The sequence below is a fragment of the Rhinolophus hipposideros genome, assembly GCF_964194185.1.
Source record: "Rhinolophus hipposideros genome assembly, chromosome: 21".
Classification (NCBI taxonomy): Eukaryota; Metazoa; Chordata; class Mammalia; order Chiroptera; family Rhinolophidae; genus Rhinolophus; species Rhinolophus hipposideros.
This window is the reverse complement of record NC_138067.1, coordinates 42,350,162-42,364,635: the sequence shown is the minus strand read 5'-3', so window position 1 is coordinate 42,364,635 and position 14,474 is coordinate 42,350,162. Positions and strand designations below refer to the sequence as shown.

The 14,474-nt window shown below is 49.6% G+C and overlaps 2 protein-coding genes across 3 annotated transcripts; both read left to right on the top strand.

Annotated features, from left to right (window-relative positions):
• Positions 1–638: 638 nt before the first annotated feature.
• AP2S1 (adaptor related protein complex 2 subunit sigma 1) lies at positions 639–9,483 on the top strand. Of its 2 annotated transcripts, none has more exons than XM_081032070.1 (5): positions 639–777; positions 3,677–3,826; positions 8,240–8,353; positions 8,842–8,901; positions 9,104–9,483. In XM_081032070.1, the coding sequence occupies exons 1-5, from the start codon at positions 775–777 to the stop codon at positions 9,203–9,205; spliced, it is 429 nt and encodes a 142-aa protein (XP_080888196.1). In that variant the 5' UTR covers positions 639–774; the 3' UTR covers positions 9,206–9,483. The 2 variants fall into 2 exon arrangements, with proteins under 2 accessions (XP_080888196.1, XP_080888195.1); XM_081032069.1 differs by having other exon boundaries at positions 746–849.
• A 4,088-nt stretch (positions 9,484–13,571) lies between these two features.
• On the top strand, positions 13,572–14,125 carry LOC308489982 (N-myc-interactor-like; the record flags this gene model as incomplete). Its single annotated transcript, XM_081031593.1, is given in 2 exon segments — positions 13,572–13,754; positions 13,757–14,125. Coding segments are annotated over 2 exon segments (552 nt in total).
• Between the last annotated feature and the right edge of the window lie 349 nt (positions 14,126–14,474).

Here is a 14,474-nt window from a genome sequence, read left to right as displayed (position 1 = left end):
GTTCATTTCCACTCATCTTCGGATCTCAGTTCAAATGCCACTCCCTCTGGGAGGCTGTCCCTAAGTCTTCACCTAGGCTAGGTGCCTCTGCTATAAGCAATTGTAGTAGTCAGGTTCCAGGATAGACTGCAATGATTCTCACCTGGTATTCATATTCCCTCCTACACTGGATTGGCCTGATTTGTGTACCGGGAAGATATTGCGGAAAAAACAGGGTGTGACTTCTGACTCCCAAATGCTCATATACTACTGTCCGTCTTCCACAGAGAAACACTCAAGGTGTTTTAAACAAAGCACTAAGTGAGCACCGAAAGACAGTTACATTTCTAGCTCCTCCAAACGCAGTTTCTTATTTAAAACTACTGTTCCCAGCATGCCCTTCTCTCCTTGAAAGCGGTTGGGGGGGTGGGAGAGGAAGGGTCTACTAGAACTACATTTCCCAACATGTAATGCCCAACTTGCATTTCGGGAATTGTAGTCCTCCGGAGAAGTGCACCGACAACTCCCGGCATGCATTTGGAGCATGACCAGTCTGGTGGGAAATGGACGGGCGCGCGCAGCATGTTGGGAAGAATGATCGTGTCTTCACTGGCCTGTCGCCCGAACGAGCAAACCCATTCTTGGGACTACAATTCCCAGCGGGAAGTGCGCGATAGGGAAGAGGATTCCTTTGCCGGAAGTCCGCTCTAGCCCTGGGTCCCCCAACTGCTTCCAGAGCCGGAGCCGCCCAGTCGCCGCGGGACCGGGCCAGCTGGGGTCCGGACGGGGGTCGCCATGGTAACGGGGCCGCGCTCACGCTGGGGACAGGAGGAGGGTGGGTCCACGCGCAGATACTGGAGGCTCGGCTGGGTACTGACAACCGCCCCCCGCTGCTGTGCAATGGTCTGGGCCGGGCGCGGGCTCTCGGGATTGGGACCGGTCACAGGCCAGAAAGGAGGGACTGAGTGGTAATCCTGGGCGCCGGGGTGTTCCCGAGACTGGAGGCTAGGGGACATTGGAGATCAGGTGTCAAGGGGAGAGTGTTGTGAGGGTGGGAGACATTGGAGATGATTGGGGGGCTTTGAAACGGAGGCAACTGGCAAAGCAGGGTCTTGGAGGTGGGGAGAAGGAATTGCAGGTGGGATGGAGGTGTCCTGAGATGAGGGCTCTCTAGGGGTGTAGCAGGAGCGTGGGAGAAGAATGAGAGACAGGGATACAAGAGAAGGGGTCTCTAGAGGCAGGAAACTGGCATTACAGGCGGAGAGGGGGTGTTGGAACGAGCGAGATACTGCTGATGAGAGATAATCTCAAGGGGAAGAGACCGCACAGTGGAGACGGGAAGTAGACAACTGTAGGGAATGGGTTAAGAGTCGGGGAAAGTGCTGCAAAGGGGGAGAAGGCTGGGAGGTAGAGAGTGGATACTAGAAATGAATGGGGCGCAATGGAACAGGTCTTTCCAAGGAGAGGTGAGTTGGGGGGGGGTCGGATTAGGCATGGGAATGAGAGAGAGGGTTGGTGGAGCAAGACGGGCCACTGGATTTAGCACCCGTCCCGGTATGGGTTTTGAACCGTAAGAAAGGATTCTTTGGGCAGGAAGTAGGGAAAAGAGATGAATGGGGGTGGTGTCAGAACAGCTTTGCCTCAGCTCCGATAGGTTTGCTTCCTGATCTCCTTCCTGTATGCCCCATATATCCCTGGCTCTACTCCTAGGCTGTGGCTGCCTGAGGTGGGTCCCACCCACCTCCACCCCAAGCCCTTTCCCTTCCTGCCCAGGACCCCTGCCCTGCTAGGAAGTGGTTTTCCCTGGCTCAGCAGAAGGGGTTCTTGGAAGGAAAGTGTAATATCCTGTTCCCAGCCAGCTTGATTGGTTGGGGGTGGGGGAGAGAGTATATGGAGAAAGGCTTAGGAAAGAGAGTGGACTTTCATGAAAGGTTGGAGGCTCCCACAAGGCAGGGTAAGTGGGTTCAGAGCAAAGCCATTGGACGCCCAGCTCTGCTTGCTGACTGTGAGACTTCTTTCTCTGAGCCTCAGTTTCTTCATCTATAAAATGGGCATAAGCATGCCTGTCTCAAACAGAACTGGTCTCAAAGGCAGCCTTCCTAGCTGGGCCATGATTTTCTCAAAGTCAAATGATGATGAATTATAATACGAAGAACTAATACTAACAAGTATATGTCACTTAGTATGGGCTAGTCACTATACTACACCCCTTATGTTTATTAAGCTGTGCAACGGTCTTATGAGGGAAAGACTCATTATGTCTGTTATACAGAAGGGGAAACTAAGGTCCAGAATGGTTAAGTGACTTGCCCGTGAACAGAGTGAGCAGTGCCAAGATTCATTCCAACTCTAGAGTTTTTGTTCTTAATGTCCCTCAGTCATAATAATACCTAATTTTATTGAATGCTTGGTAGGTAGTAGGCACCCTGCCAAGCAAACACTCCTGGCATTAACTCCTTCAGTGTTCTTAGTAGCCCTATGATGGTTGATCTGGCATTTTAGAATCATACAAACAATTTTCCTAGCCATCACTGATGCTAATCATAGTGGACACAGTGTATTTTCTGAACCAGGCACTATTCTGGGTACTTCTTATATATTGTTTGTTCCTCATCACACCCTTATATGGCTCTATTTTTTAGATGGATAAACTGAGGCACTAAGCAGTCAAGTCACTTAGGAAGCGGCAGATGCTTTGGAAAACAGTTTAGCAGTTCCTGGAAAAGTTACACGTAGAACCCAGCAAGCTACTCCTACATGTCTACCCAAGAGAAATGAAAACATGTCCACATAAAAACGTATACACAAGGGATCTTAGCAGTATTCTCATAATCACCAAAAAGTGGAAACAGCCCAAATGTCCATCAGCTGATGGAAAGATAAACCAAACGAGATTTATCCGTACGGTGGAATATTACGCAGCCATAAAAAGAAACGAAGTGCTGATATATGCCATAACATGGATGAACCTTGAAAACATTATGCCGAGTGAAAGAAGCCAGGCACAAAAAGCCATATATGGTGTATTCCACTTATATGAAATGTCCAGAACGGGCAAACCCATAGAGACAGAGAGATTAGTGGTTGTTAGGGGCTGGGAGGAGGGAAAGTGACTGCTAATGAGTCGGGGTTTCTTTTTGAGGTGATGAAAATATTCTGGAATTAGATAGTGATGTTTTTTGTACAATTGTATGAATATACTAAAAACCACCTAACTGTACACATTTTAGGTGAATTTTATGGTATGTGAATTATATCTCAGTTTTTAAAAAGTAAAAAGAAATGAAGAAGTTGGCATTGCTGGGACTCAGGCCAAAGAATGACACACAGTTGCTGGGTGCCTGCTATGTTATCAGCCACTGGACTCATTTTATAAACTTGTTTTTCCAGTGGGGGATCTGAGGCGTAGAGGGGTGGATCTTTTGTCCCAGGTCAGGCAGACAAGAGGGGGTGCAGCCTGGGACCCCCCTGGAGCTGAGTGGAGTTGACCACTTGGTGGAAGAGAAATCACTCTACAGAGGGTACCGGAGGGACCTGGGACGGGAGCATGTGGTCAGGTCGGCCTGGCTGGGCTCTGGGGAAGGCAGGCAGCAGGGAGGCTTGGACCCTATCTCCCTGGTGGCGATGGGTGGGGCTGTTGGGTGTAGCACTGGCCCTCCCTCCCTGCCGCTCTCACTTCCTCCTCCTGCTCCCCCAGATCCGCTTCATCCTTATCCAGAACAGGGCGGGCAAGACGCGCCTGGCCAAGTGGTACATGCAATTTGATGATGATGAGAAACAGAAGTTGATCGAGGAAGTGCACGCTGTGGTCACTGTCCGAGATGCCAAACACACCAACTTTGTAGAGGTGATGCCCCCCACCCTCACCATGCCTCCCACAATCCCCTGCTTCCTGTCCAGCCTCCTGCCCAACCTCTGATTGCAATAACCCCTCAGACCCTCCTTCCTTCCAGCATTCATTCATTCATTCATTCATTCATTCACTTAACACACTTTTAGCTTGCTGTCTTCCTTCCTTGTTGGGAGTACTTTACATTGTGAAAATTTTCAAACATACAGATTAGAACAAGGAGAGAAGTTGTTTGAAAATGTATACGTCCACTACCTACATTTAGTCAGTATTAATATTTTGCCTTTTTTTTTTTTTGCTCTACCTTCTTGTGGCTGAAGAATTGTTTTCTGGTGCTTTTCTAAAAATTACTATAAAAATGTTCAAACACAAGAGAAGAGACAATGGTCTCCTCTTTTAATGAACTACCCCCTTGCTGTAGTGTTTTAAATTTATTCACAGAGATCGTGTAATTTTATCCCTAAATATTTCTGAATATGTCTCAGAAAATGAAGACATGTCCTTACATTATCCTAGTATCATTATCAGACCTGATAAAATGCATCATTCTTCCTTAATGTCATTCTAATGCCCAATCAATATTTAAATTTCTCCCTAATCTTCAAAGCTTATTGTTCAAAGCCAGTCAACGATCTTGCATTGCTTTGGTTTGTTTGTCTCTTTGGTCTCTTTTCATCGAGAAGTCTCCACTTTTAATTCCCATGGTGTTAGCCTGTTCAAGAGACCAGGCTGATTGTCCTGTAACATTCAACAAATATTTATCGAGGGCCTGCTGTGTGCCAGGCACTGTTCTAGGCACTGGGGATGCTTCAGGGAATTGCCCTGTCCTCAGAGCTGACGGTAAAGATATAGTGTATAGGGTGTTAATAGGTGCCCCAGAACAAAAAGAAGCTGCTGTGAGAGATGAAGTGCTGGGGTGTGTACACTGAGGTTGGAATGCAGATTTAAGTGGCTTGATCAGGAAGTCTTCATTGAAGAGGTGACATTTGAGCCAACACCTGAAGGAGTTGAAGAAAAGATGATATCTGAGAGCCCAGGGAACTGGCAAGTGCCAAGGCTGTGAGGCAGGAACATACTAGGGAATTTCTGGAATAGCAAGAAGGCCAGCATGTCTGCTGTGGACTAAGGCAGGGAGGGCGGGGGAGGAAGGGAGGAAGAGAGGTCAAAGAGATTACAAGGACAGATGGTGCAGGGCCTTGTGGGCCATGGTGAGGACTCGGGCTCTTAATGAGTGAGGTGACAGCCATGGAGGCTTTTGAGCAGAAGAGGGATGTGGGCTGACGTAGGGATCCCTCCACAGGGGGCAAGAGCAGACGCAGGGAGACCACAGGAAGCCACAGCCGTGGTCTAGGTGAGAGATGCTGAGGAACTAGCATGGAAGCAGTGGGGGTGGCAAGAAGAGTTTTAGAGGTAGAGCCAGCCAGAGGACGAAGGATGAGTTGGGGAGTGTGATAGAAAGTGGGGCCACCGATAGGATGGCACTGTCATTTTCTAAGACGCATCAGACTTTGGAAAGAGCAGGCTGAAGTGAAGATCAGAAGTGAGGTGTGTGTTCCCATCCCGGCGCAGGTGTCCAGGAGGAAGTGACAAGTCAGAGTTCAGGGAGAGGGTTGGGCAGGATACGGTGTCGTGGAAGTTTCTGCACATATCTGGCAGCTACAGCCACAGGACTCAGGTGGGAGTGGGGGTGGACAGACAGAACAAAGAAAAGAAGGGAGGCCACATCTAGAGGTAGGAGTGAGGAGATAGAGGAAAAGCAGGAGATTTGGGGGTCACAGCAGCCAAGGGGAAAGTATTTCCAGAAGGAAAACGAGACTGGCCGCTGGAGGCAGAGAGCAGAAGACACTGGTGGCCTTGCCAAGAGCAGTCCGGTGGGTCGAGAGCTGAACGGAGCAGGGACGTCAGGATGCCCACTCTTGTGGGACTTCCTACTGCCAGCACAGTGCCAGGTCCTACCCTGAGTGCTGGGAATGACAACGTCTGAGGGACAGGGAGGAAGTCAGGGAGGCCTAAACAGACGAGCAGCCAGAGAGGCCAGCTGGTCAGAATGTCACAAGAATCTCCTCCTGATCCAGGCCCGCTCATTCACCTGTTCATTCGTGCATTTATTTACCACCCATTCCTCTGTGGCCAACCCTGTGCTCAGCTCACAGTGGGGGTGGAGACAACCCAGTGAGGGACACAGACCTGTCCCCAGACAGTGACATCCCAGAGTGGGCAGGGCTGGGATGGAGCAGCCTGGCAGGAGGAGGGTACCTGACCCAGCCTGAAGGTTAGGGAGGGCTTCCTGGAGGAGGGGATGCAGTGGGGAACAAGAGAGAATCAGTCCCTCCCCCAACAAACTAGGGAGTATCAGGAGGAAGAGACGTCAAATAATGTCTCTGATGAGATAACAGTCAGAGCAGGCTTCCTGGAGGAGGAGACTTGTGAGGGGAAACAAAGGGCTGAGTAGCTAGCCAGAAAGCCCAGCCATCCATACTTCTCATTTATTCATTCATGCGTATTTCTTAGCACCTGTATTAGTTTCCTGTTGCTGCTATAACAAATTACCGCAAACTTCGTGGCTTAAAAACCACGCAAATTTGTCTTACAGTTCTTGAGATCAGGTGTCCAAAATGGCTCAGCAGGACTATGCTCCTTCTGGAGACTCTAGGGAAGAATCCGTTTCCTTGCCTTTTCGGGCTTCTAGAGGCTGCCTGCGTTCCTCAGCTCGCGGCCTCTTGTCATCAACGCCAGCAGCGTAACATCCAGAAATCTCTCTCTGATCCACACTGCCCTGCCTTCTTCTTTCTCTTATAAGGACCCATGTGACTACAGTGGGCCCACCCACACGGTCCAGGATCGTCTCCCCATCTCAGGATCCTTAACTAAAACTCATCTGCAAAGTCCCTTTTGCCACGTGAGGTCGCATGTGCACAGGTTCCAGAGATTAGGACGTGGATGTCCCTGGGGGTGAGGGGATGGAGACATTCTGTCTACTGACGTACCTTTTCAGGGTCCAGCCCTGTTCAGTGCAATGCTGGGGACATTGGTGACAGCCCCAGCCTTCCGTCCTGGGGCTCACAGCCCAATGGGGAGACAGAGCCGTCCCTAGACAGTGACACCTGCAGTGGTCTGGGCTGGGACAGAGCCTAGTGGCCAGAGGACTTTAGAAGAAACCTCCCCAGCCTACGGGAAGAGACTTACCTGAGAGTATGTAGCCGAAGCCATGCGGCTCTGGGCCTGACCCCAGAGAAGCCTGGAAACTGAAAACAGAGGCATAGGAAGGTGTGAGAAGGGTGTTAGCAGGAAAGGCAGAATTTCGAGAACAGAAGAGTACTGCTCAGGGTCAGAGGCTGCCGAGGCCACACCAGCTGTGACAGTTGGTAACATCTCCAGGTAAAGTCTTCCTGCCCTGGGCCTTCCATCTGGAACCTTCTCTGGCAGAGAAGGCATCTTCAGACATTTGATCACTGTCTGTATCAGTTAAACAAAAGTCTGCACCGTTTATTAATCCATGGATCATGATACGGGCATTACTGGAGTCGTGTTAGAAAACATACTCGAGCTATAAAAGGAACCAAAGGATGAGCTGGGGCAAAAAGCATAAAAATCAAGGACTAATGTTGGCGTTGCTGTTGCTACCAGGTGGCTCCACATACATGCCAGACCTAGAGCTGGGTTGTTTAGATTTTGGCCGATGACGTGTTTTGCCAGCCCCTATGCATATCTATGTCTGTATCTGCCTGTCTCGTATCTACTTACACACACGTATAAAATTAGAGTCTGCATCCCCAGTCCACGTATATTTATTCCTGGGTTATGTGTATGTGTTACTGTAGTAATGTTTATATTACAGTTCCGTTAAGGGCAACGCTGGAATTGTCTCGGTGACATACGGTGACTCCAGATTGCCCAGCACAGAGCTTGCGCCACGTTTCGTGCTCAGGCAGTATTTATGGAATGAATGAATGTATTGCTTATATTTTTGACTCTCTCCTGAGGCACTAGGGAGCCATGGAAAGGTGGATGGGTGCCATGGAACATACCAGGCTCCCTCTCGGCTCTGGACTTTGGTACAAATTGTTCCCTCTGCCTGGAACCCTCCTGCCCATTCATTCCTGCTCATCCTCCAGAGGTCAGTTTAGATGCCCCCTCCAGGGAGCCCTCCTGGACCCCCAGGCAGAATTAGCTGCTCAGACATCCTCACTCTGGGGATGTCTGAGGATAATTCGCCCATGGACTGTGAGCCCCAGAAGGGGAGAACCAGGCCCATCTCGGTCGCCACTGTGTCCCCAGCACAGGGCCAGACACAGAACAGGGCCTCAGGGACCAAGACAGGAATGAAGAACTAAATAATTTGGCCCCCTCTGCCCCGCATGTGGGGTCCTGGGCACACCCCGTGCCTGACAGCCTTTCTTTCCCCCACAGTTCAGGAATTTTAAGATCATTTACCGACGCTATGCCGGCCTCTACTTCTGCATCTGCGTGGACGTCAACGACAACAATCTGGCCTATCTGGAGGCGATCCACAACTTCGTGGAGGTGTGTGCGTGGGGAGGGGGCTCCGAGGCTCCCGTGGGTACGCGGCTCCTCTATCTGGATGAGCTCCTCTCTCGGCTCCTTCCTCACCCTGCCCTTGCAGTGGGGTGACTATCTTTCTCTACCCCGCTCACTTTTCTTTTCGTCTGTCTCCTTGTATGGACTCCAGCCCACTACTTTCTCTGTGCCGCTTTCTGTCTGTCTCCATCTCCGTCCCTCTCTGACCATGCCTTCTCTATTCGTCTCTCTCCCTCTGCCTTAGTCTGTCTTTTTTGCCATCTTTTTCTGGCGTCATCTGATGACCTTCATTCTTATTTCTCTCTATGTCTTTCTCACCATCTGCCTCTCCCTCCCTCCCTCCCCTTTCCTTCTTCCCTCCCCCCCCACCACCTCACGTCTTCTTGCTATCTCTCTCTGATGACCTCTGTTCCTGTTTCTGTGTGTCTCTGTCTCCCTGCCCATCTCTTACCGTCTCCGTCTCCCTCTCCCAGGTCTTAAATGAATATTTCCACAACGTCTGTGAACTGGACCTGGTGTTCAACTTCTACAAGGTGGGCTCCTGGTGAAGACGAGGATGAGGAAGCCAGAGGGGGGGCAGGAGGGTGGGCTGTAACCCCTCTGCTGCCCCACTGCCTCCGTGGGTGTGTCCGTTTCCTGGCTCCAGGCCTCACAGCCTCCGGCTTCCGAGGTTCAGACCGGCATCCGGGCCTCTTCCCTCACACCAGGCTCTCCCCTTGACCTCCCTTCACTCAGGTTTACACGGTCGTGGATGAAATGTTCCTGGCCGGTGAGATCCGTGAGACCAGCCAGACGAAGGTGCTGAAACAGCTGTTGATGCTGCAGTCCCTGGAGTGAGGGCGGGCAGCCCCTCCGGCCCCGGCCCTCCCCGGACTTGCCTGCTCGCTTCCCCTTTCCAGGCCTGGGGTCCACCCCAGAAGCCCCCTCCCTCAGCTGCCCAGGAGGAAGGCACCCAACTGGGTCTGGGCCATAAGGGAGGAGACTGCACCCCACTGCCTCTGGGCCCCAGCTGCGGGCGGAGGCCACCTTGAGTGTACCGAGTCATCGTGCCGTTGTCATGTGACGCCGTGAGTGTGTGTGCGTGGAGTCCCAATAAACCTGTGGTCCCAACCTGGCCTTGTGTGTTTGAGCCCTTGCCTATCTTCCCTGGGAGCTATGGGCGCTCAGGACGCCCTGCTATCAGTGTGTCAGGCAGTCAGTCAACAAACACTCCCCTTTGTGCTGAACAAGGGGGGCACCCAGGTGCGTTCACACTTGCTGCTGCCCATACAGGACCCCCAAGACTGGAAGGGGTGACAAATTTTGACACTTAGCACTTGCTATTAAAACAATATTCATAACAAATGCTTAATAGCACTGAGTGTCTCCCAGGCATTGTTCTAAGCATTGCCACATGTTACCTCACTGAGTCCTCTGAAGTTAGGAGGAAGGAACTATTTGTATCCCCATTTTTCAGATGAGCTCCGGAAGGTTAGACTCTCTCAAGGTCATGGAGCTAGTTTAGTAGCCAAGCCAGGTTTGTTCTGAGCTAGTTTGGAGCCCAGGCAGGCAATTCCAGAATCTTCATTTTTAATGACTAGACCGGAAGTTTGTTGCAAGGGCAGACACGGACCCTAGTGTTTAGCGGTTTTCAGCAGCGTCAGTGCTGGCACTCAGGGTGGGACAATTCTTCACTGTGTGATTGTCCCAGGCATGACCGACCACTGGCCCCATCCACTAAATGTCAGCAGTGACCCTCTGGCTCTTGTGACAAGAAAACACCCTTGCTGTTTCTAGTGCCCTGTAGAGTGGCAGTGCTCCCCTCCCCCATGCCTACTGAGGGCAGAGTGATGGCTGCTGGCCTGAGAACTCTTTCAGGCACATCGTGTCAGCTCTTGTGTCCCGTTACAGAGCCTCACTTCAGTCTCCCAACTCGGCCACATATGCACTGTGTAACCTGTAGGTAAGTCACTTCACCTCTCCTGCCTCAGTCTCTTCATCTGGAAAATGGGTTGATAACATTTTTTATCTGATAGGCTGTGCTTGAAGATTGAATGTGTTGTGGATAAGTTCAGGATCGTGCCCAGCATTAGTAAGCACACGTTCATTCCACAGACCTTAAGTGCCTGCTGTGTGTGCGGCCCTGTCAGAGATGAGATGCCTACAGAGGTGGACAATGAGCCCTGGCTCTGATGATCATTGTTTCACACATGGGGACCAGAGGCCTGGAGAGGTGAATCCCTTTATAGATACAATCATTAACGATTGTATTCGCTTCTGATTGCTGCTGTACAAATTTCCACAAACTTAGTGGCTTAAAGCAACAGGGCTTTCAGACTGCCTACTGTGGAGGGGTGAGGGTGGCGGAAGCATGCAAGCTGAGGCTCTGATCTGTGGCCAGAGGTTGGGGTGGGAGGTGACATCATCCCTGAGATGGGTCCCGGGCACAGAGCAGGTCTGAGGAATATGCTGAGGTTATTAGGACATGGACCCTGTATTTCCTGGGGCTGCTGTAACAAATGACCACAAACTGGATGGCTTAAAAGAAATGGATTCCCTTACAGGTCTAGATTCCAGACGTCTGAGATCAAAGCGTAGGCAGGGCGGTGCTCCCCCCGAGAGTTCTAGGGGAAGGTCCATCTTGCCTCTTCCAGCTTCTGGTGGCTCGTGACATTCTTCGGCTTGTGGCTGCATCGCTTCCGTCTCTGCCTCTGTCTTCACATAGCCTTCTCCTCCATGTCTGCATTTTCTCTGTCTCAGAGACACTTGGCACTGGATTGAGGGGCCACAAGGATAATCCAGGATGATCTATGTCATCTAAGGTCCTCAATTATATCTGCAGAGACCCTTTTTCCAAATAAGGTCATGTTCACAGGCGCCAGGACATGGACATACCTTTTGGGGGGAGCCACCATCAACCCACTAGAGTGAGTGTTAGCCATCGGGGGTCAGCCAGAAAAGGCAACCAGGAGGCCTCTGGAAATGCAGACCTGAGGCTCAGGGAAGGATGCAGAGAGTGTTCGCTTATTCATGTGTTCACCAAATGTCTCAAATGTCTCTACTATGTGCCAGGCACTGTTTTAGTGCCAGGGGATACAGCAATGAGCGGGACAAATCACTGCCCTCAGGGAACTCACTCAGGGCAGAGGGATGGCTGCTGGCCTGAGAACTGTCAGGCACATCGTGTCAGCTCTTGTGTCCCGTTACAGAGCCTCACTTCAGTCTTGTCCTGAGGGTGACAGGGTAATGCATAAATAAGTCCATATCCAGTATGTCAGGAAGTGAGGAGGCAAAGCAGAGTGAGGTGGGGAGGGAAGCCTGGCAGGGGCACTGCTGTTCTAGATGGATGGTGAGGAAGGCCTCTCTGGAAGAGGTGACATTTGAGCTGAGACTGAAGAAGGTGAGAGAATGAGTCGTGGGGAATTTTAGGGAAAGAGTATTCTAAGCGGAGGGAACAGCAAGTACAAAGGCCCTGAGGCAGAACATGCAAGGAGGCCAGCATGGCTGGAACAGAGTGAGCAAAAGGGAGAGAAGAGGCGATGTGTTCAGAAAATAGTGGGGCTGGGGGTAGAAGCTGGAAGACCGATAGGGGCCAGGCCAGCTGTGGAAAGGACACTGGGTATATTCTGTGTGAAGCAAAAGCCATGGGAAACGTTTTTTGTTTGGAGGGTTTAGGGGAGGGTGGTAGCAGTTTTTTTGAAACACGCACTGTACCATTCACCCATTTAAAGTGTACCGTTTAGTGGTTGTTAGTATATTCACAGTTGTGTTACCATCATCACAATCAATTTTAAAACTTTTATCACCCCCCCAAAGAAATCTGTACATTCAGCTACATCACCCCTCAATCCCTCCATCCCCTCCCCCAGCCCTAGGTAATCTACTGATCCACTAATCTCCTTTGTGTCTCTGTGGATTTGCCCGTTCCAGACACTTCATAGATACGGAATCATACAATGTGTGGGGCACAGGAACGTTTTGAGCTGAGGGGGGATGATGATCTGTCAGATATGACACCCGGAAGTCCAGGGTGGGAGCCGGGAGGCCAGTGAGGAGGTGATTACAATGATCCCGGTCAGACGTCATGCTGCCTTGGGCCAAGGTGGGGGTGAGACAATGGAGACAGAAGTGATCAGATGCTGCACACATTCCGAGGGTGGAATCAGTAGCATTTGCTGACAATTTGATGTGGAGTGGGAGAGAAAGAAAAGATCACTCCTGATTTTACAATCTGAGTGTCTGGAAGACTAGAATCTCCTTTTCCAGAGCAAGAAGATGGTGGGAGAAATAGGTCAAATTTGAGCTCTTGCGCCTCCCAGGGGCGACGCTGTCGAGGCAGAGTTTACTTGGGTCTGGAGCTCAGCAGAGAGGTCCAGGTCAGAGGTAAGACATTTAGAAGCCACTGGAACACTGATGGTATTTACCGCTGTGAGGTCAGCAGAGATCACCAAGGGAGTAGGAGCAGGAAAGAGAGAGACCTGCAGACTGAGATCAGGAGAAAAGAGAACTCAGAAAATGAAACAGAGAAGGAACAGCCAATGAGAAAGAGGGAAAAGCCTCTAGTGCAGCGTCCTTGAATCAAGAGAAAGTGTGCTCAGGAGACAAGAGTATTCACGTGTTAAATGCTGCTCACTGTAGTTGATCAACATTGTGATCACTATGCTCAAACTAACTAGGTAGTTGGTTTAAACTACCTAATGTGGGGCGGCCGGTTTGCTCAGTGGTTAGAGCGCAGTGCTCATAACACCAAGGTCACTGGTTCCATTCCCACCTGGGCCAGTGAGCTGCACCCTCCACAACTAGATTGAAAACAATGACTTAACATGGAGCTGATGGGTCCTGGAAAAACACATTTTTCCCCAATATTCCCCAATAAAAAAAGATTTAAAAAAAAACACTACCTAATGCAACAAGCGTGCAGAATAACGAACTCCTGTATTGCTGTATTGCTTGCTGGTGGGAACTAGAAAACAGTTTGGCAGGTTTTTATAAAATTAAACATTATGGCCAGGGCAATGGCCACGACGGCCGCTGTGGCTGGTTCTGCTTCCACAGCTCCCTCCCCTTTGCGGGAGCTGGTTGGGCTGCGAATCTGTGTCTGCCGTCCACAGTTCTCAGAACAGCAAGAATTGCGTTGAATCTGTATATTGCCTTGTGCAGTATGGACATTTTAACTAAATTAATTCTTCCTACCCATGAGCATGTGGCCCAACATGTGATCAGAATGGGAAAACATCATGTGCAGATACAGGATGTATTTGTGGAGTTTATAGCCAAGCCGGTTCCATTGAAGTCAGGAGTCAGATTCCAGGTTCATGTAGAAGTGTCTAAAATGAAGATCAATGTTACTGAAATTCCCGATGAACTCCCTGAAAGTCAGATGAGAGACAAGCTAGAACTGAGTCTCGAAATGGAGGTGAAGTGGAATGCGTGGAGTATGATAAGCAGGCCGGAAGTGCTGTCATCACCTTTGTGGAAACTGGAGTTGCTGACAAGATTTTGGAAAAGAAAGACTATCCTCTTTATATAAATCAAAACTGCCATAGAGTTGTTATTTCTTCACACATAGAAACACACTTGAAAAAGTTTCAGGTATTTTCAGGACTATCTAAGAGGACGGTGCTTCTGACTGGATTGGAAGACATTGAGGTGATGGATGAAGAAATTGTAGAGGATTTAATTAACATTCACTTTCAACGGGAGAAGAATGGAGGTGGAGAAGTAGATGTGGTCAAATGTTCTCTCAGTCAACCTCACATAGCATACTTTCAAGAATAGGCTCATGGAATCACATGAAAATTAGAGCTTCTGTGCCCAAATCACTATCAATGTTTGACAAAAATGAATATTATTTTCCCTTAAAAAATGAAAACTAATTCTTTAGTGTCTGTATAGTCTTAGAGACAAAATGTACTTTAATTGTTTTGAATTTCTCATTTCCATTTACAAATGCAATAAGCGCACTGTATTAAAAACAGTTTTGTTCATAAATTAAAAAACAGTTAAATTAAATTAAACATTATGCTTGTTTTATGACTCAAGCAATCTCACTCCTTCTTGTTTAACCCAGAGAAATAAAATTTATGTACACAATCTCTATGTGAACCCAAAGAAATGAAAACTTACA

Coding starts and splice junctions, on each gene's coding strand:
- AP2S1 (XM_081032069.1), top strand. CDS start 775: ATGGTAACGGGGCCGCGCTCACGCTGGGGACAGGAGGAGGGTGGGTCC. Junction 8,354..8,841: donor CGATCCACAACTTCGTGGAG/GTGTGTGCGTGG, acceptor TCCCTCTCCCAG/GTCTTAAATGAATATTTCCA. Junction 8,902..9,103: donor TGGTGTTCAACTTCTACAAG/GTGGGCTCCTGG, acceptor CCCTTCACTCAG/GTTTACACGGTCGTGGATGA.